At 32.4% G+C, this 26,699-nt stretch overlaps 2 protein-coding genes across 2 annotated transcripts in view; both read left to right on the top strand.

The window, feature by feature from the left end:
- The window catches only part of LOC130450616 (laminin subunit alpha-1-like), a 70,630-nt gene extending 60,832 nt beyond the window's left edge, over positions 1-9,798 (top strand). The window contains exons 3-6 of the mRNA XM_056789104.1: positions 4,129-4,383; positions 6,853-7,089; positions 9,428-9,713; positions 9,782-9,798. Of these exons, the coding sequence (XP_056645082.1) occupies positions 4,129-4,383; positions 6,853-7,089; positions 9,428-9,713; positions 9,782-9,798 (795 nt within the window). The remainder of the gene's footprint in view (positions 1-4,128; positions 4,384-6,852; positions 7,090-9,427; positions 9,714-9,781) is intronic.
- Positions 9,799-12,621: 2,823 nt separating this feature from the next.
- The window catches only part of LOC130451557 (laminin subunit alpha-2), a 103,497-nt gene continuing 89,419 nt past the window's right edge, over positions 12,622-26,699 (top strand). The window contains exons 1-7 of the mRNA XM_056790647.1: positions 12,622-12,786; positions 13,866-14,186; positions 14,490-14,656; positions 15,641-15,855; positions 16,664-16,788; positions 18,031-18,200; positions 18,310-18,487. Coding sequence (XP_056646625.1) covers positions 12,717-12,786; positions 13,866-14,186; positions 14,490-14,656; positions 15,641-15,855; positions 16,664-16,788; positions 18,031-18,200; positions 18,310-18,487 — 1,246 coding nt within the window. The 5' untranslated portion in view covers positions 12,622-12,716. The remainder of the gene's footprint in view (positions 12,787-13,865; positions 14,187-14,489; positions 14,657-15,640; positions 15,856-16,663; positions 16,789-18,030; positions 18,201-18,309; positions 18,488-26,699) is intronic.

The raw sequence follows: 26,699 nt of genomic DNA, 5'->3' as shown, positions 1-26,699 counted from the left end.
ATTTTTCCACTCTAAAGCTGATACCGGAAAAACGAGGCTTTGAAATAATTCAGCTTTTCTAGATGATGAAAATCGCTGTCTGCGCATCTTTTGTATGACAGAGGGGAACATGAAATGGCGATAAATCAGGTATATACGGGCAATGCGACATTAATTCAATGTTTTTCAAAAGTTCAGTTGTTTCTGGGACACATCTTTCTACACTTAAATTTACATGCAAAATTTGTGCCTCGATATTCATTACTGACAGACGCACAACCACGACAAAATTTTGCGAACTAATTGTAAATAGTCTTCTCTAATAGTGTTTCACTACCAAAAGTTCCACGAAGCGATTCTATTCATTTTCCATTCATTCTTGATTACGGCTTTCTATCCAAGTTTCCCTTCCATCCTAGTCTTCTTGACCTTATAATTTTGCTAATTTCTTGTACATCATACATGTTCTTTATTTCTAGTCTGTTCTTTCTTTTTTCCTTCTAATATCCACCTAATAATTTTTTCCCTCTATCTAATTCGTTTTCCTCCGTTTTAATTAGTATCGACGTTTCGCTTGCACTAAGTACTATCGGTCTGATGACTCTCTGATATCGATGTAGCTTATTTTTTTGGGATATGTTCTTGGAGATTACTATTAAACTGTCGACTTGCTTGAATTCAATTATTTTTGCATGTGTAATTTTACTGTAAGACTTCTTTTTGGTTCATGCGTTTTGGGATGCGTCATTTTCATGAATTATTCCATTGTAAAAATATAGTCAACCCTCGTATAAAGCGCGGGTTATATAAAACATAAATATGCAAAATTATAAGGTCCCTTTTTATTTTTTCATTATTTCAGAAACTCAGTTGTAGCATCTACTCGCAAAATCTAAATAGTTCCGGTAAAAAGTTTATCTAATTAATTTAGACGTGCAATATTTGTTATAAATTTTATTATCATGGACATTGGATAGAGAGACAGCTAGAAAATATCCTCAAACTGTGTCTATTAACCATAAAAACATAGGTAATAATTGTTAAAACTCCAAATTTAGTTTGTTAAAACTCAAAATTTAGTAACTACCTAAAAACATCTGAATAACAATGATTTATGAACATTGTTTTCTCGATATGGAATATGGTAACTAGTAACATTGAGTTGGTTATAAGACGAAGCTAAATGTAATTGTGAGTTTGCTCTAGTGAAGCCGAATAAAATTACTATGACTGTCAAAGGAAGGAACCTAAAATTCGTTTTAATCATTAGAAGGATTTGACCCTTCCACTACGGTGATAGTATTGTTCGTTTCAGTCATATATTTAGTGTTGTTTGTCAAATATGATGAAATATGATAAGATGAAATATAGGTACACTATTTTTCCTAGGAATCAAAAATACAGACGAAAGAAAAAACGACTGTATTGGTTAAAGAAAAAAGTTTTGTTTTACACCACAACAATGCGCCTTTCCATTGCATAAAAATTAGCTGAAATGCTTTCCAATTTATTAACTCATCCGCCATATTCGCCCGATATGGTTCCTTCCGATTACTTTCTGTTTCGAAATGTGTTGAGGAATAATTTCAAGAAATTTAAAATTTTCACGGTAAAGTAACTTTTCTAATGCAATGCCACTCTTTCGTCAAACCGCCTTCGTATTTATACTAACGTACACAAAATCTTTTTTATCTTCTCTTTTTCCTTGGCGATTATTTCTCCATTTACCGCTATCAGATGAACAATTGAACTGACAAATCTATGAACAATAGATATTAATTCATGTTTTATACTGTGATTAAAATTCTTCAAGGATCAAATTTGAGAAGCACCATCGATTTCAGAACATCTTTTCTTCACGTTACGTAACTAAGAGGAATTCCTCCAATTACAATTAGAGAAGAACTCAAATTGATTCTCTGATTACGATATAATTGATTCTTGTCAGTGATTTAGATGACTTAGCATTAAGATATGACTCTGTGTCGATGTATCTTTTTATTGGAGTTAACAGTGATCCATTTTGTTGCTGGTTTATACAGCATAATGAGATTTGATTGATCGACTACGGCCTGAGGCAGAATTTCGAAATAGCTATTTACTTACAGGGCGGAGCTACTTGTAATTAAAATAACGTTATGCCAAAACTCAATTTTTTCAATATACTAGTTTAGAAAATTTGTACCTTAAGTATCTCTATTTTTCTCGAAATATGAATGGTTACAGGCTGAAGAATATAATCTAGGAGTTTATTATGTGTTTATAATGAACTATTTTTTCTTTAATCATAAACTAAATGAGTTGTGTTATATGTAATGAAAAGCTTCACTTATATCGTACAAGGGCTTCTATTTAAGAGATATATTCTTATTTGAAATATGGCAGCACTGATGTGAATATGTCAAATCTGACATTACCATCATAAAGTTTGACATTTTTAATAGTGAACGTACTCAGAACATGTTGTCATACCTGTGCTATTTGAGTTGCTTACAGATACTTGAAATATTCATCTTCGTGAATATTTTCGTGCGATGATTTTCTATGACTTTCGACGTGGATCCACTCGCCTCAACTTTTGATGATGAAGCACCATCTCGACCCACCATGTTCCGCTGGTTTCCTGAAGTCAATCGTGGTCGTACTTCCCTACAGGATGAATTACCTGAAAATCGTCCAAAATCGGCTGTTATGCCAGAAACTACCGTTAAGTCACATACTGTGAGATTGGAGCATATTTGAGAATTAGTTCCAGTCGTATGCATTCAATATTACATGAACATTTGGCTGTCAAAACATCAATCGCGGTGTTTTAGGAGACTTCTATAAAATCGTCACAGGTGACGAATCATGAATCTATGTATATGAACTCAGAACTGAACAACAATCGATTGTACAAGCCAAAGCAACAAAAGTTGTTCGAAGCACATGGACGTCTGTTTTCACGGAATAACTGGACATATCGCCATCGCAAGTGTTAGAAAAAATCAAGGAAACCAATCGCAGAATCATTCTATACCATGACAATGCCAGCTCTTACACAACTAATCAAACAAAAACGTTTTGTCAAAACATCGAATTGATATGTCATTTGCCGTACCATCCCTGTTTGGGACTCAAAGATTTCTTCTTATTTCCGCAGATCAAAAATAAATTTCGAGGTCAACATTCTACACGTGAAGAAGCGATTAATGCGTTCAAATCATGTATTTCGATTTATTATGTACTCGTATACCTACATTGCAAGTATTCGAATAAATTATGCTAAATTTCTAAACGTCAAAATGACCGATATGTGTGCTGGATAAGTTCTCCTTCAATCTCAAAAAAGAAAAATAGTCATTGGTTACCAAATTTGGTCCATATCTCTCAACTGACGAAATAATTCCTGTGCTGCTTAAGCAGTCCAACAGACAGATGATGTTTTCATTCAACATTCTCTAACAGGATAATACCGTATGAATCCTAGAATATTGTTACATAACTTTAACAGTAAAGGTTATATACTCAAATTTTTTCCCTACTAGTGTCCAGAGTGTGTCCGCTCCATATTTGAAATGATGGTGCCAAGTTTCTTTCGTCCTCCCTAACAATGCGATCGATAAAGTGCTGGTTGCCAGAATAGCATTGCTGGTGATATTGCACTTCATTTGGTGATCTTCGGGCTCATCGAATAATGCACGTAAAGCCCATCGAAAACACACCGTGAAGTTGAAGAATATGGCTGGGCTTTGACATCACTCTGATTAAAAAGAGTGTTTTCTCTTTATTACTTCTATGAAAACTTCCAGGATTTGATTGTGATTTTTTGCTCATAAAAATCAAATCATGCCATTTCACTCGAACTGAAGCATCTGGGAACAAAATTTCTCAACAATATGTAGATGCTGCTTGTAACCTTATTTTTTGATCATTTCTCGAGTTTATAAATCTATGAGATAAAAACAATATTATAGAGTTCAGAATTAAAGCACTTCTGATCAACATAACATGAACATAGAAGGATACAGACAAACTATAAGAAAAAATACAAGCATGGCAACTAAAATTTCGGGAAGGCATGTTTTCAAATAATAGTAATTTTTCCTTTATCGGTAGTTTTGAAATAAGTTTAGAAGTGTCGAAAAAACATGCTTTATTAATTTTTAGATACATACCTCTTTAATCCAAGGAAGACCAGGTGCGAATGAAACGAGTCCAGAACTTTCAGAATTTACTAAAGCACGTTTCGTTCGTATACGTTTAATTGGATTACGAGGCACACAAGAGCCGATCCCGCGTTGGCTGGCTCAAGACATTTGGAAGGATAAGAAGCTCTTCTACTCGATTAAAGACATCAGCATAGGAGGACAATGTGTGTGTAATGGTCACGCCGAAAATTGCAGACATAACGTCGCTTCTGGGGTAAGTGAGCAAACAGATTCTTTCACAAAAATTATGATAATGATTGTGGAAAATTATAATTCTCAAATAAATAAATATTACTTTATGAGAGTTCAGTAAATGTTAATGTATTCTTATTTTCTAAAAATCAGATGTCGTTATGAAACAGTTTATCTAAGATATTAATTCGGAATGGTCGCATAAATAATGTTGGTTTATAATGTTCACTTTATTTATTAAATAATCATACAAAAAGAAAATTATTAATGACGAAGGTAGCGAGTGGGGAAGAACAAGTTATTGGGAAAGCTCCCATTTGCATAATTTTTAACAATAAGTATATTCAACCACTTATCAATTAAGATATTACAAAAATAGTAAGATTGCAAATGATAAAGATAGGTCAACGTAGACTTGAACACAAAGTGCACTTTATTGTTTCATTAATTGCAAAAATTATCAGAATAATAATGCGATCGAGACTACTGCCCTTTTGCTACTTCCATCAGAGCCCATTTTCGAAAAATAGCATAGAGAGCACATAACATGAATATGTAGACTTTGTGGACGTGTATTATTAAAATTAAAACCAAAGAAAAAATATTTCTGTGAATTACCGAAGCAAAATGCATTGTTTGTAGCATATAATAGATAAAATAGATTAAAGATACTTTAAAATTATCAGCTATTGATATATTTATCAAATTAGGTATAACAAAAATAGTGTGATTGCAAGTGATAAAGATAGGCCAACATAGGATTGAACATAAAGTGCATGTAATTGTTTCATTAATTGCAAAAATTATTAAAATAATTTGGTGTTCGAGACTATTGTTGGTTATTTTGTACGGCCATTGATAATTATCAGTTTTTTAAAAAATGGTAAACTCTTGTCTCAAAAATTACATTATATAATGAGATTAACATAGCAATTTAACGAAATTTGAAGTTACTGTTTTAGCCAATGCGTCATATTAATGTTTGATATAAATTTGGGATCGCTGGTGTTACTGGGAGATAGAATACCGAAAAGTCAAATAATTCCGTAACGTTGAGCATATTACACGGTGGAGGCGATAGAGAAAACGAGAGTTACTAGCCCGAATAAAAAGGGATTTAAGATCAATGAGCAAAAGATTTTCAAGACGCCTCCTTTATAGTCAATTTTTGTGAATGGGAGAGTAATAAACTGATGAAGCGTTCGTAATCCATAAGCGTATTGCTTCTTATTACTAGTAGACAGTTAAAATATTTGTTCAAGTAATTCCTCGAGTATATAAGTATAACGAAAATATCTTACACTTATGCTTTCACCAAATTAACCTGATTATATCTTTTAAACAGCTGAAATTAAAAAAGTTTTTTCTAAAATGTTTCATTTTTCCATAAGGCATGTTAAAAACATTGTGTCATACCTACTAGTTATTTGGCATAAGGATTTAAACTTTGGTTTTTAAACAACGTTACGTGCATAAATATTAATTTGGATACAAAAACTCACCAGAGACAAATAGAGATACTTCTTACAAATCCAAAGTTTCCGGTTAAGGTTTTATTACTCTCTCGTACCTAAAAATAGACTATATCTTAAGCTAATTACTCATCATGACGCCAATAGACTAGATATAGGTTCCCCGAGGCAAATTTTTAAGTTTCGAAAAAAGAAAAAGTCATCGGAAATCAAATATTGCGAAAATGGTGGCTGAGCGATGACTCTCGTTTCGTGTTTGACCAAAAAATCACTCACCAAAATGTGAAATATCCGAATCCTGTCATTCACGACAAATAACCTCACGTAACACGTACATTAAATCTACCAGTCCGAGTCAAATTTGATCAGACCATATCTATAGAGAGAAATAGAATAACAACTTTCTTCGTTTGCCTAAATCAGTAACAGTAACATTGTTTTTAATATGAATACAAGAAACAATCGAAAAAATATACATAAATAAATCCCTGTTTACCTTTCTCATGTTTATCAAGTAAGGACAACCCGGCAGTTCTGGTCATCGATGTTACAAACCCTTAGATTGATGGCTTTCCCACACGATAGCTATCGAATAATACCAAATAAAGATGGCAAGACTACAATTCTCAGAAAGATATTGGCGCTGCTATCGACTTTTATGGTATGTCTGTCTCTTCAACGGGATCCTTTTTCGGTCTTTTTGTCTTCTGTCGACCGACATAAGGACTTACCTGAATTTTCACAAACTATTAATTTATCGAGATACTTAAAACAAAAGAAAAATGTCCTCACACACGCCAAGGCGTACGATGCACTTTTTCAAAGGGAACGAATCGCGTACTATATTTAGAACATCGATATAATTAGGTATTTATAATAGAAACAATTTTTAATCAACAGCAGTGACAGAATATGGAAATATAATAAAAAAATTACACAATTACACAAAAATTACAGTGATTTACATTTTAGAATCAAATGAATAGTGACACAATTCAAATAAGCCTTTAATTTTTTAGCATCCAGAATGTGAATGTAGCCACCATACATGTGGACCGAACTGTGACAGATGTTGTCCAATGTATAATCAACATCAGTGGGGTCCAGGTTCCGCAAGAGATGCTAGACAATGTTTAGCATGCAACTGCCATGGTCATAGTTCAAGTTGTCATTATGAAGAAGAGGTCGATAGAGCTGGATTGAGCATGGATGCTCATGGAACATATCAAGGGGGAGGAGTATGTGATAATTGTACAGTAAGTATCTATTAAACCAGGTTTTGATGTTGAAAAGGGGTTATATTAAATGGCATCGCTTAATTCATGAAAAGAAAGGAGTAGAGAGGCCTTTGACATACCTTTAGAGATCAGTAAAAAGCTTTGTAAGGCAGTATGGTTTTATCCTCTGACCTAAATCCAACGAAAATTATCCAAAACCTGAATGGGTTGCTTGTAGAGCATCGTATTTAGTTGATGTGCGGTTTGCCAAATCTAAAAAATCGTACTTAATAAGTTGCTAAAGACCTTGACAATCTGTGTGTGATAAACGTGTTTTGTGAAGTGTTGGGTGAATCTGCTGCAGATAAAATAAAAACTATGCTTCTGTCCAATTATACTATGGGATGAAGCTTTTTATCATTATTATACCAGAAGAAGATGTGCGTTCAAGTAATCTGTGGATAATCAATCCATTTATTGATAATTATTACAATTACGACAGTCGTAGAAACAAAACTTATTGAACTAGCCTCAGATCTAGGACTTAGTCACATTTCAATTTGTTTCTTTTAAAAATTATTTAAAAAACTAATTTTGAAACAGAAGAGACCTAAAATCAAGAACATTTAGAAACATAAACATATCAAAAGAAGAAAGTCTAAGAAATAAGAAATTTATATATCAATTCTGGATAAAGACTGCAACAGACTACCCCAATCGTCTTGTAAAGGGGTCGAAGATGTTATTGCCTTTCCCTTCAACTTATTTGTGTACTACATTTACAGGTATTGCCATTTTAGTCAGCAACAATTTCATTAGTTTTGTATTTAATTACGCTCTTCACATTTCGATGCATTGTTGTTTTTGCTAACATAAAAAAATAAGTATATCATTCCTGTCGGAGTTTTCTTGAAGTTTGAGTTAAATTGTATCTATGATTTACATTTGTGAAAAGTTGTGCCAATGGGTCGAATGATTAAAGTTACTGATCCGAAATATTTTACCTGTCCTTAGAGTAAATCAAGTTGAGAAAAACTGCTTTAGATGATTCCAATAATCGAAAAAGTAAAAACAATTTTTTAAAACTAGGACGTCAGAATAGGATCCATGGAATGTTATGTGCGGTCAGTACTCCTGTACGGAATGGAAACTTGAAGCTTGAAAACTCAAATGATCAAAAAACTTGAGATGTGACTCTATAGACGCATCCTGAAGATACCCTGGATTGACAGAATCACCAACGACGAAGTACTAACACGCATTGGTCGCAAAAGAAAGCTGTTGACAATTATTAAACAGAAATGTAAACCTCCACATCAGAAAAGGATTCATGGAATGTTATGTGTGGTCAGTACTGTTGTACGGACCTTGAAAGCTCAAATGATAAAAAAACTTGAGGTATTTGAGATGTGGCTCTATAGACGCTTCCTGAAGATACCTTGGACTGACAGAATCACCAACGAAGAAGTACTAAGACGCATTGGTCGCAAAAGAAAGCTGGACACATCTTACGCAACGACAAATACCTATTGCTACAGAACATAATACAGGGCAGAGTAGAGGAAAAGAAAGGCATCGGCAGAAAAAAGAAATCCTGGCTCCACAACATAAGAGAATGGACAAATCTCAGCCTCGGAGAATTGCTTCATGTTGCGAGGGACAGAGACGCATTTAAAAACGTGCACGCCAACCTTCAATGAGAAGATGGCATGAGATGAAGAAGAAAACTGGGAGGCTTCTACAATATTAGAATTGAGGAATAAATATTCATAATTTGTATAGTATATTTGCTTTTTCTTTATTAGAAACATATGTCAAATATACTTACCTTAACTTGAGAAGACTCAATGTTAAATGTCTTTTCACGAGGTATGTCTGTACTAACACGACTAATACATTATCTTAAGTTAACCATTTCATATTTCCATAAACGTACTACTCATTATTATTATGATGTATAGAATGAAAAATGTCATTTACAACTGATTTGTATTTTATTCCAATTTTATTAAAATTAGTGCTGCACTCGTTCATATAATTCATGTTTACAAGTCAAGCTTATTAAAACGATGCGGAACCTGTATTTTTAAGAGAAATGCAATTTTTCAAGATGAAAAGGCAATTTGGATAATGTGGGCAGAATTTACTATCAATTTTCACGAAGACATTATATTATTGTTAATGTACTATTGTTTGAAGAATATAATATATTATACTCTCCATTTTAAATTGGAAAATTCTCGATGGAAGTATTTTCGGTTGGTTTGAGGTTTCGAAAAATCGCAGTAAAATAATTTCTACAAATTTCAATTTTCTTGTCTCAGTTAATAAAAACCAATAACACCAAATAAATATCATAACGTAAATTTTTTGTTAGGATTTCACAACAGGAATAAACTGCGAAAAATGCCTTCCTGGCTATTATCGACCAGCAAACACTCTTCCAGATGCGGAAACACCTTGTGTACAGTGTGATTGTGATCCCGCTGGATCAGGAAGTACTTGTATACAATATGGAGAGCAAGCGGGAGCTTGTCAGTGTAGAGATGGGTACACCGGAGAAAGATGCGTAGCCTGTGCAGTAGGTTATACGGGATTCCCCGACTGTCAGCCTTGTCCTTGTGATATTAAAGGAGTCAATACTATAGATAATTGTGAAGTAGGTTGTGTGTGTAAGGTAATTTTCATATTTTTTCGATTACTGTATATTGTATTGATACTTTTCTTTTAGGAGCATGTAGAAGGTAAATATTGTGACAGATGCAAAGTTGGTTATTTTGGGTTAAGAAGTGATGTTGAAGGAGGTTGCCTGCCTTGCTACTGTTCTCAAGTAACAACTTTATGTGAATCAGCTTTACTGAAGAAACAGACGGTAATAGAATTTGAATATTTAAAGAATTAGCAGCACTGGTGTTACCAGGTTTCTATGATAATTTCAGGTCAAGTAGTACAAGATTTTCATAAGAATATCCGGAGATTCCTTTTCAGTGAAATTTCAAAATCCAACATACAAAAACCTTTTATTTTTATTATTTTAGTTTCATGCCTTAATTTTTCATAGATTTTGATTGGTTCATAGATATTAGTTGTTAATATCGAATAGTTATCAACGATTTACCAACAGTCATAGATGTTATGATAAATTTTTATACCAATAAGCAATTTTTATGCCTAAAAATATGTAAGTTCGAAAACTGCAAGGCTCAACAAACAACATTATAACTACTAGGATTGTTTTTTTACAACCTCCAACCGCACAGTGTGTTGTCCAGGAATGCAGCAGGTGATTGGTGACACGCGAGTGACTGCACCTAAACGCTCTATCACTGGCGATTTCAACAGGCCATTTCCCATTGAGTTGCAATCACATAAATATGGCAGTCGCTATTGATTCTCCCACCAAGGGTGCATTGCGAGCTGTAATAAAGGGAACAGGGCAGCCTAAATTCATCGAAGAATGAGTCAAGGATATGGAGATACCTTTATGAGTGGTGCCGAAAATTTAAAGATGGTCGAACTGACGTTCCTGATGAAGGGGTTTATGGAAGCAAGTCTGTCGCTATAGACGACATTGTTCAATGAGTTGACCAAGCGGTTAGGGAAACTTGAAAGTGATGTGATGCATTTTTTGAGATTTCATTCAAGTACTCTATCGTTACAGTTTGCACCAACGATGTTCACTGACAACCACAAAACTTTCTGAATCGGTGCAGCTTTGGAGTTTCTTAACCGTTACAATACTGATGGAGAAACTTTTTTGGAATCCATTGTGACAGGGGATGATACTCCCGAAAAGAAGCGACAATCACAATAATGGATGCACATTTCTCCAGCGAGACCCAAAAAATTCAAACGAACTTTCAACCATCGTAATATTATGGCAACTGTTTTTTGGAACCAAACAGATGGGCCTGGAATAACACGATTGCTATCCCTACAGCGCTCGTGTAACCCAATGATCCTTCAGTAATTTCAATGGGACATATTCGAACACCGACCAAACAGATACGGCCTAGCACCGACTAATTTGCATCTTTCCCTTAAACTGAAGGAGTAACATGGAGGGCGGCGCTTCTAAATTCATATAGAGCTTAAGCAAACCGTCACAACCCACTTGTGCAAAATTGGTCATAGATATAACCAATATGCATACATAAGATGATTATATAGAAAAATAAGCTGTAGTGCATCTCACTTTTGTAATAAATAAATATATGAAGAATTGGTTACTCTTTAAAAGTTAATTACATTTACCCTCTGTTTACTTGAATAGGATACAATTATGTGGTACAGGACGACAACTGCATATCTGGGAGTAAGCCACTGATACAACAGAGCATATCTGCGAATGTCCTGTCCATTTCAGCAAAAGGATCACGAACTCCAAAGGAGTATTGTTAATAAATTGGGAAGTGAAACAAAAAAGCCAGAAAACTAGCGTCTTTGGGAGAAATCTGCGTATTTTAGAAACAGAATAATGAAATCCAGAGTTGCGTGCTAGTGCACTAAATATTTTTTCACGATTTTCTAAACAATCTACTATTCTATTATGTGTCAATGATACGTTTACTGACGTTGGGTAACTAATACTCTCGATGTATTGTTTTCAAGATATACTATCGAGCTAGAGATAAATATCTGATAATGATTGAATAGCATTTGTATCCCAGTTATTATCCATATCTGTTTCAATGAATTAAAGTCTCTTTTCAATTTTTTTTCCGTGAAATAACAATTAATTTAATTGAAATTCAACATCTTATATAACGAAAACTACAACTTAATCGGAAAATGTATTGCTTAAATTCATACAAAATGCCATTGTAACTTTAAAAGGGGTATTCTTTTATCTCCTAATTTATTTCAGTCCATTACTTCGACAAAGAAAATCCATCGTATGACGCCTTTTGTTGGTCTTCTGTCCGTGAAAACTCGCAATTAGATTTTCCTCGGTTACAATGGATTTTCCTCACTCACTCTTTGTTCGCTTCATGTTTACGAATAAACTGTATAATTTTAATTCACACAGTAGTTTTGAGGCAGAAGAGTTTAAATATTTGATTAAAATGATTAAAGGGAATGCTTAAATTAACAAGTTTAAGGTAAATACACAGAGGCGTAGAACTTAGCCAGATAGCCACTTCATTTGTCATTTTATCATTATCTAACTATAAAATATGATAAAAAGACAAAGAATACTCCGTTTTTGATATTAACGGTTTCAAAATTATTTAAAATAATAATAGTCGTAGTGCAGAGGCAATTAGATATTCATATTGAGGTTCAATTTGTTCTCTAAAAATAATTATATAATAAATCTTAAACCAATTACTCATGACTCCTATGTTTTTCTAGTATTCAAATTCGTTAACTTCTATGAGGAATAAAAATTTGTATTCCATTTCTTTAGGGTTATTCAATTTTTCGAAACTCAAGGGCTTCATTTGAATTTTTAGATCCGCTCCTTGAAAGACTGGCGAATAACCGACTTAAGAGTGTCAAAAGTGGTGAAACCGAACTGGAATGGTCAAAATGTGTTTTCTCTCGGCAACTACGGAGATTTTTCGGGAAGCAGCGGTGGCGGAACGAAATCTTTTTACTGGTTAGCACCCGAACAATATTTAGGCAACAAATTAGAAGCATATAATTCCAATTTCTTATTTAAAATGCAGTGGGTAGTTATGAGGGGAGATACCAGCGGTGAACCTATCAAAGGACCCAATATTGTCATGATGGGTGAGTACAATAAAAAGAGAAATCAAAGGAGTAACAGTATTTTTCGATATGCAAAGAATATGTCCGTATAACAGACCTTTTTTTTACCCTTTCGTTAAATACAACAGCATCTCATTATTATTAGAAACGGTAATAAAAGTACTGTTACTTTCCTTGATAACGTCACTAAAAATAGATGATACCGATTAAATGTGAAGATATCTAGATATTTTTTTCTTATAAAAATTATTTTCCCATTCTCACTTAATTTTTGAATAATGGTTTTTCTTTTCTGTACTGAATATTGATGTTATTCAAGTAGGTCAGTTCTATTATTATCCTTCTTCCTCCCTAAGTTTTCTTCGCAGTTGGTCCTGTCTAGAATTCCTTCCAATTGTAAGACTGATCGCGTCTTCTACTACGTTTTCCGACATCTTCCAATTGACATACGCCCCTGAAAATTGGATTCAGGTATTTTCTCTGTTCATCCATTTGCATTATATGACCTTGTATTATATAATCGACTATTTGTTGTGCTAAGACCCAGATTTCACAACCGTAGGTTATTATTGCCGTTGTATATTCCGACTTCATTGTTTATATCTACGTTTCTAGATAAAAATAGTGAACAAGGGCATAGTATACCTTATTTGCCGACTTAATTATTGTTCTGATCTCTGTTTTTCCGTTTCCATCCTTGATAAGCTGTACACCCAGATATCTGAGATCTCTGTCTATTTCCAGATTATTATCCTTGATATTTTTCGATATCTCCTTTATTCTCAAAGTTTCTCCATCAAGAAAGATTGTAAAATATAAAAGATGGTGCAATATCCATAATGTGGATGTATTAAAACTTCCTCACCAGGTTCTATGAATTTTTGGCCGATCATGAAAGATGTGAATGTCTTGGTGGAACACAATTCCCGTAATCTAGTCAACTGTTGATAGTATAGCACTGAATCTATCGTTTCATCAGGTTTCGAATCGTCAATCCGAGCTCGAAAAACTTTGTCACTTGTCTTTGACTCTATTTGATTGCATTCCAACTAAACTTACTACATGATAAATATAATCGTTACAATTTTTGGGTTTTGTAGGAAGCAATGGTTTAAAAATAGGATGTGGTGATGAAATTCACACATCGTCTAAATTGGCATCTCAAATCAAACTCAACGAATTGAACTGGTACCATATCCCTAATAACATATCGGATATCACAAAAGTAAACAGCAACATTTATCATGGCAGAAGTGTTACTAGATTTGAGTTTCTGAGCATTCTTGTGAACGTAACGAATATATTATTAAGATCTACATTTCACACTGATCAAATTGAAGCGTTGTTGGAAGAAGCCACATTGGATATTGGTGAAGATGAATATGGGTATAGCAGTGTAGAAAGATGTTCTTGTCCGTCTGGTGAGTTGTCTAATAAGTTTATTCAATTTGGACTAGTATCAATGTTAGAAAGCTAGAAAGTCTCTAGACTGCATCAAATTATCTTGTTGCTTCATATAAAACTTTCAGAACTTAGTACATGTAGATAGAAAATAAATCAGAAATAGATTTTACTTTAAGATACGTATATTATTACAAAAAGTAGAATTATATATCTTACATCATGAACTTTATAACTACTTTTGATAAACGAAAAATTCGAAATGTGTTTTTAATCATTTCTATATTTATTTAATATTCACACTGATTTATGATATGTTTTAGGTTACACTGGGTTATCTTGCGAATCATGTTCCTTCGGTTATGTTCGTATTCAAACGAATACTTCTGTTAATACAGAGCAAAGCTTTTGTGTCAAATGCGACTGTAACGGACACTCTTCCACCTGCAATCCAGATACAGGAGAATGCTCATGTCAACACAACACCATGGTACTCTATCAAACATCATTTCTTACATCAAACTTTTCCATTATTTGAAATACTTTACCTATTCCATAATAAAACATCAATTATGCCTATACTGGTTTTGGGACACCAAAAGTCTTTTTTTATACAATCAACTTCAAAGTTTATTGATTATTTTTCAAATATATCAAATGTTTAAGACGCTATTGTATTAAATAATTGTTTCTTGTCTTGATTTTAGGTCACTTTTGATTGAAAATTTGTTTTTAAAGGGGTAAAAATTTTAACGTTTCGACTTATTTCAGTCTTCATTAAAATATGATTTGACATGACAAATTGCATAATTATATTAATCAATTGATCGCATACTACAAAAATATGAAAATAAAAATCAGTTTTAACCATAAAAAGTCGTTTTTTCTTAGTTGTTACATTTCAAAAAATATAGCAGCAAGCTATCAAGTAAATTATTCGTAGTTGCATTAAAGCCATTTCAAGAATTATTTAATTTTTATAATTGAATTTATTTATTTATAACTCTTGGTAATGCAAAATGTTATTTTTTATAGTTTTAATATTATATTCTATTTTCTAAATACTGAGATGTTTGACCTATGTAAACATAAATCATTTTCCCCTACCATATATAAGGACTTTCCTTATATACCTACTATCGAATTATATGGTTAAATAGGATATTAGTATATGTCATAAAGGACATAATACATTATCGAAATATTTTACTAAACTAAAATTAAAGAAGTAAATTATATAACAAGTATCTTGTAATGGTTGTGACGCTGTAGGACAGACATCTCACTATTTAGAAAATAGATTAAAAGGTCAACAATACGTTAAAGTTGTTTTATAGGCAGTTTTGTTCAAACTCCTCCACTTTATCCCCAGAAATACTTTCTGATTATTTAAAAGTGCTATTTAATGCATGAAGCGAGTTTTTCCACTACTTGATTTAATTAACGATATAAATTATTCAAAATTATAATGCAGGGTGAAAAGTGTGAACGTTGCGCCCCTGGTTTCTACGGGAATCCAATTCGAGGCACTTCCGATGACTGCAAAAAGTGTGCTTGTCCTTTGGAGAACGACGAGAACAACTTCAGTCCCAGCTGTCAACTTGACTACTTTGTCGAGAGGGAGGAAGATGAGGGCAATTACGTCTGTACTCAGTGTCCGAAGGGATATACAGGAGATCACTGTGAAATGTAAGTAATGGAACGTTCTTTCATCGCATTTTTTAACGAAAATTGAATGCGAGCAGGTTTAGTCGAAATATACGTTGGCGTATCTCAAAAAAAGAGAGATATTTAGGAGCTCCAGTATAACTAGTCATTTAACATCCAAGTTTTACTAGATAACAAAATATTTATGGTACAAGAAAAATTTGGTGCATCATAAAAATTATAGACGCCTTTTTCTTACTAGATCGTAGATCTCGTTCAATTTTCTACATTACATCTCACTCCTCTCGTGCAGTCTACCTTTAATGAACAAAGTTTTCAGAAGTTACCTTAGCAGACTGATGTAGGAAAACCCTTTGACTCCAAACTCAAGATTTCGTCCACATTTTCTTAACCAAAATTGAACACCGAAACTAGAGAGATATTTTTAGAACTTGTCATAGTTTAAATGAAAATACTAACAAGAAGAAACATTCAAAAGTAATCACTACCACAACATGACGATCTAATTAATGAATTAAACCTGGATAAATATAAAAATTTGTAGGTTATCCTATCTTAGTCATCAAAGATTAAAGCTCTTTAAATGTTATGAAAGATTGATGAAAGCCAAAAATAATTAAAGGAACGCTATTATATTAGCTTCATAACAAACACAAACATGTTCCCAAAAAACTACCATCAGATAATTCTTTCATTGGGTTGAACTATTGGTATTTTTTTTGCTTCATTTTCAATCTTGGTAGGTTGTTTCAACCAACTTATTTATAAATAAATCCCTATAGAAAACTAGTTTGAACAAGTTTGTACCTTATTTATTGTTATATTTTAGATGTGATGATGGTTATTATGGAAATCCCATGGAAATTGGAAATAGCTGTCAACCATGTGATTGTAACGGCGGACCATGTGATCGTAAAACTGGACAATGCCTCAGTTGCCGGGGAAATACAGAAGGTAATGCACCAAATTAAATATAATTGTATATATGAGGATAGTCCCAGAAGTACTTATCCTGACCTAGAGATGGCGATAATTGCTTGTAAAATACCACTGTATTAAAAAGTACACAATCTATACAGCATATGCTTCAAGTTTGAAAACGCCACGTTGTTTCGTATTTGTTTGGCAGCCATCAATAGTAAACGTTTTTAGTGAAGTTGTAGACATGAAAAAATTGGTCTTCGTTATATAATACGAGTACAATACTTTTATATTAAAGTTATTAGCCCAACTAATATAGAATTTGAATTAGATTCTACTCTGGCTGAGACTGCTCCTTCGTTATCAAAAGTAAAATATTGCAGATTTTAAACGAGACCGAATGACCTGCGAATACCAGCATGGCAGACCAAATGAAGTGACGACGAAATGTTGAATAAAATCCACAATGGCGATACTAGATGATCGTAGACTGAAAGTGCGCGAGCTATCGGACATAGTTGGCATTTCACAATGGAACAAAAACAGCATCGTAGCGATGTTTCTAGGCAGTGTTTGGTAATGTTTCACAGAAAAAAAGCCGAATTTTGCGTCGTTTCATAATCTTGAATGAAACTTGGGTCCATCACTTCAGTTTTTTGGATAAGCGTGGGATAATTCTCATTGACTATCTTGAAAAAGGATATACTATCAACGGCGAGTATTATGCAAACTTATTGCAACGTTTGAGCGAAGAAATCGAGCAAAAACAGCCGCATTTGAATGAGAAGAAAGTGTTGTTTCATCCAGACAATGCACCAGCTCACAAAGCCGATTTTGCAGTGGCCAAAATTATTGGATAGATTTAAATTTGCACCTCACACTCTAATTGCTAGATTTAGTCCCCTCTGATTATTTTATGTGTCCAGACAGAAAAATGGCTCGATGTTCAAAGATTTTCCAACAATGATGTCAGCAGTTAATGACTATTTTGAGGATCTTGACGATTCTCATTATAAAAATGGTATCGAACTTATTGAACGTCGATGGGAAAAGTGTATGGAGCTAAAGGAGATTACATTGGAAAATAAATATATTTTTTTCTGAAAGTCCTTCTGTGCAATGTATTTAGGATAATCTTAAATACATTGTACATATTCCAGTTATAAATCTGTCTGTCTATAATTGCTTAATTTTTTGTAATGAAATTCAGTACTTAGAAGTGTGTTTATTCATATTCCTATCATTCAAGCATAGTGTATACTCTTTTTCTTTTAGGTTGGAAATGTGAGAAATGTAAACCTGAACATTATGGAGAACCTTCTCATTTCAACTGTAAGGCTTGCGAATGTGATCCGATTGGTTCAGTATCAAGACAATGTGACAATGTCACAGGCCAATGCGAATGCAAAGAAAAATTCATCGGAAGGATATGTTCAGAATGTGAAGTAAGAATTTGAAACTTTTCATATTATGATCCATGTCTAAACTAGAACAAACATGCTGTTTTATTTTTTTTATTCTGGTTATTACTTATTGTCGGGATATTTATTTTAGAGTGGATTTGGGAATGTTACCGCCCTTTGTGTGCCGTGCAGCTGCAACATTATCGGTTCAACTTCAGAAATATGTAACAGTCATACAGGAATTTGTGATTGTAAGCCGGGAGTCGAAGGATTTCACTGTGATGCCTGCCAAAATATGTTTTATGGATTCTCTGATACAGGATGCAAACGTAAGTACCTTTTACATGAACATAAATGTTATTTGAGTAATTTATAGCCAAAATTGGCATTAAATTTGAAGCTACAATCCTGTTCAAATCAAATTACAACTTTCAGTAGTATCTTGTTTGAATTTTCGAATGAAATCGCTCATATTTTTTCAGTTTTATTTAGTGTAGTATGAAATATTAGGAATTATTCCCTGTTTCTGGTAATACAGATTTCCATAATTTCCAGTCTACGCTTTAACCTCAATCTATGCAAATTTATTATAAACTTAAAATTGAATGTGCTGAGGTTTAATTTTGAACATGAACAGTACGAGAAAATTTTAAAAGGGCCTTATTAAAATATTGAATTTTGAACTGTCTGAAAATAATGAATATTGATTCATTGACAAATCTGTGATGTGTACGAAGGAACATCAGTACGCGGTTCAATACAGACAGCATAGATCGATCGTTAAAAACGCAGAAAACTTTTGGTAAGGAACTGCAAAAAATTGCTAAGTCGCGAAATTCTAAATAAGCACCGAGATAAGATTCTCATAAGAAGTGGTTTCTATTCACGACAATACCCGAACACAAACTGCGAATGTAACTACTTCGCTTCAATAAGACATTTCTGATCCAATTTTGCTCTAGAGCATCTAGTCTTTTATTTTATATTCGGCCCAGACAAATTATTTGTTTAATATTTATTTAATAGACAATTTTAGAAACTTTCACATTGAATTTAAATAAATTACGAATGACATGTAGAAAAATTAGCCAGTTTTTGTTTGTTTTTTTTATATCCTACGCCACAAGATGCTAATTTTTGAACGACTTTCTCCACAAGTCATCTATCTATAAATTCAACTTCCTCGTCCGCATTCCCTTGTACGGTAACACCCATGGTTTACGAACGGTAATTTCTAACTTGAACCCGCTTAGTGTGAATTAATTTTGTCTGTGAATGAAAATATGGCGATTGAGATTAGCGATGTGGGAGAACAGAACTGCAAATTAAGTTATGGAAACGAGTCAAAAACAATTTTTTTGTTATAAACTTAATGTTATTCGTTATGAATTTTGTCAACGATTTTGATCTCTCAGAAATATATTAAGAGTCAAACATTTTTGTATCTTCTTTTTTATTGAGAGGTTTTACGAAAGAAATACTCGCAAACAGTAGAGCATTTGATATATTCGATCATCATTAAAAAGTTAGGCATCTAAAAGCTTTATTGCATACTATTATTGTTCATTGTTAATCATGATTTTAATCGTGATTAAAAGAAAATTGAATAAATTTGATGGAGAAGAAAGATATCTAAGTAAAATTGATTCTAAATACACAATATATAATATATATATATATATATATATATATATATATATATATATATATATATATATATATATAAAGCGTTAAATGTACAAATCTTAAGATCAAACTCAAACGTATATATTTGTGCAAAAAATTCATTTTAACGTGCAAATGATAGTGCTTATTTTAAGTTATTGTTATGAATTTTTTTAATCAAAATAAAATATTATTATCAAAAAAATATACCCAAATTATAAATTTCGGTTTTCGAAATTTATTTTTAAAAAATTTATTTTACAATATTTGAATGAATACAATTAATCTCAAGAGCGAACTAATTATAAACATTATTAAGTTGTTTACAAAAGTCTTATTTATAATAAAATATATGCTGATACAGTGCTTACGATATTTGATACAATTGCGTTTTTATAAAATGTCCTTCAAGAATTTTCTACATGTAACTCCCATTTTAAGGAAGTTTTTTAAGTCAATCAAAATTGTGTAGCGACATTGCGAATTCACTCACAAACAAACAACGAACCAAAGGAAAAAAATAATGTTAAACTTATTATACAATCAAGTGCTTGAGTCAATTTCTTAAATTGTAGTTCTTTCACCACTTTTCGTCGTTTTATATGAATGTACAAGGTCTGGCTAATAAATAACGAGGCGAAAAAGGGTTTTATTATAAAAATTTTTCTACATTCGAATGCTCCCCATAAATATACACTCCTCCACTCGCCACACATGTTTCCATACGTTTTTTCCATTGATCCAAGCAGTGCTGGAAATCTTCTTTGGTGATTGCCTAGGGGATAGAAGTTCTGCCGTTTTTTGATTTACCGCTTCCATCGACTCAAATCAGGTCTGTTTAAAAGCAGATTTTCGTCGTAAACAAAAAAAGAAGTCGTACGCTGCCAAATCTGGTAAGTACAGCGGGTGTTCGAGCACTGGAGTGCGCTTACTCGCCAGATACTTTTGGTCAAGAGTCAGATTTTGGCACAAACTTCGCACAAACTTATGTCTTGTATAATTCCTCGTAAAATTTTTCTAAGCGTTTCTGTATCGGCGTTTATAGCCTCGGCAACCATCCAGATGCTCTTTCGACGATCTGCACACATAATTTTGTTGATTTTGGTCACTGTTTCCGGAGTTGAAACAGTCACAGGGAAACATGGGCGCTGGTCATCTTCAGTGCTCTCTCGGCTCTCACTAAAGTGCTTTCACCACTCAAAAACACGAGCACGAGATAGAGAATTATCCCCATAGGCCTCTTGCAACAATTTATAGCACTCAGTCGGAGTGCTATAAATCGGAGAACTTTGCATCGACGATTAAGAATTTGCAAATATATAATGCAGTCTCGTGATCGGGATGACACGAATATTAAAATTATTCATTCATTATTATCGTTAGTAAAAAATCCAATTAGGTACCCATCATCCCACATTATTCTTGTCCGAACAAGGATATAAAAACAAATAAACATCACGTTGAAGTCACACTCGTTCATCCAGCTAGCACATTGTTTCTGCGCGTTGTGAAAAAAAATTACACGGTTTGATTATTTATTGGAAGCAGTCACGTGATTTCATTCAGTAATTCTCTTCTGAACTACTACCCACTTATAAATAGAGATGGATAATTTTATTCAGTTCCGCGACAGGAACAGTGACAACTTTCCATAAGATCGGTTCCAATTCAGAAATAGTTTGAGAGCATCCGAAGCATGCGCATGCCAAATTTTAGAACCCAACTATAAATTAATGGAATCCCCGATTTTAATGTCGAATGTCCCAACAAGCATCCGTTACTCATTTCGAAATGCGAAATCACTCTTGGATTGGCTCAGAATTTCCATAAATTGTGCATAACTAATTACTGTGTTCTCAATTACATCTCACTATTCAATTTAGTCTCATTTAACTGATTTGTTAAACTATATATTCTAATGTTACTTATGCGTAACAATGCTTCACAAGCATAGAGTTAATATTAAAGAGAGAGAGAGAGAGAGAGAGAGTGCGAGGTATGAGAGCTTGTTCAAGTAAGTCCGAACTGCTGATAGTAAAAAGAAGAACATCGGTTTATCACTCTCTTTACTCTATTTTGATTGGATCGCCGTGACGTCAGAGCTTCGAATGATTGGAACAGAATCAGAAGCGAGTAGAGAGAGAGAGAGAACGTCTTACATGCAGCTCTTTCTATCTGTAATATTAACTCTATGGTGATAAGTATCTCTCGTTGTCAGTATTAATTGATTTATAATTATGTCTTTGCTTCTATACTGTGACACAATACAGTCTGAAATCATAACTTCTACGATTAGCTGAAATTAATGAACTACAGATTTTGTTCACATCTTAAAGTTAAAGAAAAAACGAGCTTGGAACTTTATCTAATCGCCTTTAATATCATCATCCTTTGGTTAATAGATTATGGACTAGGTGTAAAACTGTAAGTGTACAGTTATTTTATTTGGCTTTCGAGATGTTATGGAAAATCAATTTCTATACTGTTAGTAGTGAGCAGAGATTATTGTTGAAATGAAACTAGCAATATTAACAGTTCAAAAGACAAACAAACGGATTCTAGTATATATTTTTATTATTATTAATTGTAATATTATGAATTTCTCGTTAAAAATTACATAAATTTAGGTACAGATTAATATTTGTAGTAGAGCTGCTGTTAGAGTATATTCAAAATTAAATCTAAATGAGCAACAATTAATGGCAAAATATCTGGTAATTAGAAAAAATTTAAAAAAGTGAATTTGGTGGGCAGGATAATTTCAATTTGACAAATACTATGAGAATTCTGCACCATCAATTACAATAGTAGAACAACAGTTTACTGAATTTCGTTGTGACCTTACAAGTATGGGAAATGCTGGATGTACTGGAAACCCAGAAGGTTTATGAGAATGTTTTTCGCAAGATCAGTGGCCCTTTGCACAACAATTGCAATGTTATGAAAAATTCGAAGAGTGTTTGTTGCATTGTGGAATCCGCACATTAGACCAAATAGACCAAACATCAATCAAAACTATCAATCACGAATATTATACCATATTGTCAATACTGTGAAACCTACAAACGTTATGAGCTCAATGCTCAATTATCTTATTCCCAATAATGTCAGACCTACAATCGTCCAAACTTTTTCTGCACATACATCTAACAATTAAAAATACCTCTCTCCATATTCAGCTCAATTCTCTAATTATCTTAATGTGAGTGAATTTTTCGTTAATATTTATTAACAAATTGAAGGCCTCGTATTCGCAGTACTGTGAGACCTACTTACTTATTTGGAAGATTTGTTGACACATATTGCACATACGGGCAGTTTCCATGTCAAAATTGCTAATCAATCAACATTTCCACTTAAACACACCTTAATTTTTGATGTTGAAATTACTTCATTATTAATATTAATTATAATAATAAACATTAGAAATATTATTCATCATTCAATTATTCTAATTATTTTTTATTTCAGTTTTATTATAAGATTTATACTATGAATAAAACCAAGGGCTTCTAAATTGAGGAGACTACTGAAAAATGAAATTATTTTTTAATCGAAAAGCTGTATTTCGTTTCAAAAGTGATTAATTGATTGACCCGCCCTCGTATATAGATTTTATCTTGTTCTGTGGTATTGGAATTTTTTCGAATTGAAGGTATTTAACATTGAGATTTTTTAATGAAACTCAATTTGTAATACTTTGGTGAGAAATACAATTATTATCAACTGTTTCACAAATGAGTTGACAAGAAAACATCGTTAAAAATATTTTGTAATCAGTTTTTCTTCTCAAATTTCTTGTATGGACTAAAATTAATAATCAAATTTTACTTTTAACATAATTGTATTATAAAGTTTTTACAAATTTTAATACTTGTTGGAGAAGTACTAAAAACTACATAATTAAATAAATCGATGAGTTGGTTTAGTGAACAACGGAACGTTAAAAAATATACATTTCTTAAAGCTTTAAAAACCATTTCTTTTTCAATTAAGAAATTCGCGCTATAGACCAAGAAACAACATCTAATTTTTTAATCTTGTATGAATATTTTTAAATGCGAGGCTACTATAATACTGGAAAAGCGAAAATTTTATAGGTAAGAAAACATTAAAATAGTCAGATTCTCTCTTTCAGAATAATTTTCTACTTGAAGACCTCTGTTGGTGACAGTTTCTTACTGTAATCCTTTGTAAACGAGATTCTCTACTATTTTTTTAGGAAACTCTGAAAACTCGAGACATAATCAAACCGTATCCTTGTTTAATAAAAAAAACCAAAGCGTCATTGTTTTTCATGGACTTACATACGTAAGCGCTTGATCCTCAACTTTTCGTTTCGGTTAATAACAATCATTAAAGAAAGAAGGTTTGGCGTTATACCCTCAAGATGCTGAAGCGAATAGTGATGAAATTAAAAAAGTAGTTCCATTCGAAGGCCAATCGAGAAACAAAATTCTTACGATCTCAAGTTACCGAAATCTGTCTATAAAATAATAAAAAATATAGATTTAATAAAATTGCAGAGTTAAGTAGAACATGCAAATACAAAGTATTCTTTCCCATAAATTTTAAGTAAAAGATTTGCTTTAAAATTGGGAATACAACATTTTTCAGCTAGTAATGGCTGGTTGAAAAATTTGAAAAGGCTATGAGACTTGTCGTATTTTCAAAAAATCAAATCAATGAATTCAGAAGTTTGTGGACTGAAAATTTACCTGAACTTTTATAAGAGTATCATCCAAAATAGGAGAAAATGTGATAGAGGACAGCAAAGCGATGAGCGGCTAACTAGTCTGGACAGAAATAAATATTTTTGCTGTTTCTTATCATCAGGAAAACAGTGTCCTATATGTTTTGAATATGTAAAAACTTTACTTTCTTTAGACAATTTATCCGTCTTCAAGGACTAATTTAATCACTGTAAACCAAGCATTTTGAAAAACTTTGATGTTGAGTTGCTGGTTCTGGAAAGCATAATGATGGTGACATAATTGCGGATTGAACACTTATATAAATAAAAAAATATATGGATGTAAAATGATTGCCTATTTAAAAAAAAAGACGCTTTACATGCTATAGAAAAGCTCCACCGTTATTTTGAAAATTGTCAAGTAAATAGTCTATGAGCAAGAATAATATTCAGATCCCTTAAATTTTCAATCACCCGATTATAATTTTTTAATATTACTGTTGCGTAGAGAGCAAAAAATGGGTAGCCTTTGCAATTAGTATAACTTTAGATCCCCGGCTGGAGATTTTTCCTAAGGAAGTTTCATTCGGCATAAGTTGAATTATATAAATAACAGGTTCTTAGGTGAATAATATTAAATTGGACACTACAAGCTTGTTAACGAACGAAGTTAAAAGTGAAGAAAGCTGGAAACACCTTATGAATTAAACTAAAACTAAAAAAAAACTATAGTCGGACACGTTCTAATAAAAATTTATTGCCGTGATCAATAAAAAAGGTTTCAACAAATAATTAACTATAGTATAGAAGTAATAAAATTCAGATGAACTGCGTATCCAAGAAAGCACAACGAATAAAAGCATTTATAAATTAAAAACAATCCAGATTTATGTTTATTAAAGATGGGAACTAGGACTTATCTTTAGGAACCTAGGATGGTTGAGTATGATTTTTGTTAAATGGTACAACGGTTGGTTTCTTGGATATAGCTAACTCCAACCTGTAGAAAAAAATGCATTAACGAAGGAAACAGTAACACAAGTGGAAATTACTAAAGAATGAACGAGTAGATCGAGCAGATCTAGATCAAAAGGAACTTATGCAACTTCCATAAATTCAATTTATATTTTTTAAAATGTAACCATCCAGAAATCGTTTCTTTCGTAATTGTTCTGTTCTCCAAAATAAATAAAAGTCGAATTCACACGAAAATACCTATAAAAAAATTGCTTGAAATAAAAGATATGTAAATTATGTAATAGAAATTATGTGAGCACTATATAAAAAGCAAAATTAAAAAGATATTTAAAAAAACATACTAGCGAATATAAGAAAGAATCATGAATCCATGAATTTACTTAAATTTACTTGTAGAATCGACACGGAGATTTTATTGAATTTTTCCAATAGAGTAGAGGGTCGAAAGAAATTAATTTCTTCAAAAACTTGAACTTTGTAATTAAGACATAAGTTACTACTTAATCACTTAGTGAACAAAGGAATATTCAAATTATTGGAAAAAAGCTTTTCAGGCCGAATGACATATTACAGTTATATATTTTTAAAACAAAACTGAATAAATATGAACTGAATTTTATAATTTTTTTTAATGGAATTAATTTTAAAATTAACTTCTTTGTCTGGTCTATAGAATAAATGAATCCTACGCATTTTATTTACTTTATCTGTGTTTACTTGGCTTGGCTTTTAAGTGATCTCAGAAATAAAAAGCGAATTAAGATATCTAATTAGCCAACATATTGAGTGATCAAAGGGAGATAAGGCTAAAAAGAGGAGAGCCAATTCTAATAATTATATACCGAATACTCTGAAGAGTGTGGTCGTAAAATGTAAGCTTTTTCAAGAAGAATCATAAATAGCGTTTTCATCACAATTCTCTATTAAAATAAACTAACTTTAAAGATATCTTATGATAAAAATCATGTTATTAATGTTTTTAATCCGTTCTGGCACAGTTGGTCCGACTATTACACAAGTGATGGACAAAATTTAGAAAACCACTAATTTCGAGGTAATTTAACATTTAGACATTTCAAGAATTCAGTATAAAACATTACGTTGAAATACCAATTTGGCAAATGATAAAGGATAAGAGCTTTGAAGAGAAACTGAATGATGAGGAAAAACTGAAAATATTTTGTAGACGTTATCCATATTTTCTA

The sequence above is a fragment of the Diorhabda sublineata genome, chromosome X (assembly GCF_026230105.1).
Source record: "Diorhabda sublineata isolate icDioSubl1.1 chromosome X, icDioSubl1.1, whole genome shotgun sequence".
Classification (NCBI taxonomy): domain Eukaryota; kingdom Metazoa; phylum Arthropoda; class Insecta; order Coleoptera; family Chrysomelidae; genus Diorhabda; species Diorhabda sublineata.
This window is presented reverse-complemented; position numbering and strand designations above follow the sequence as displayed.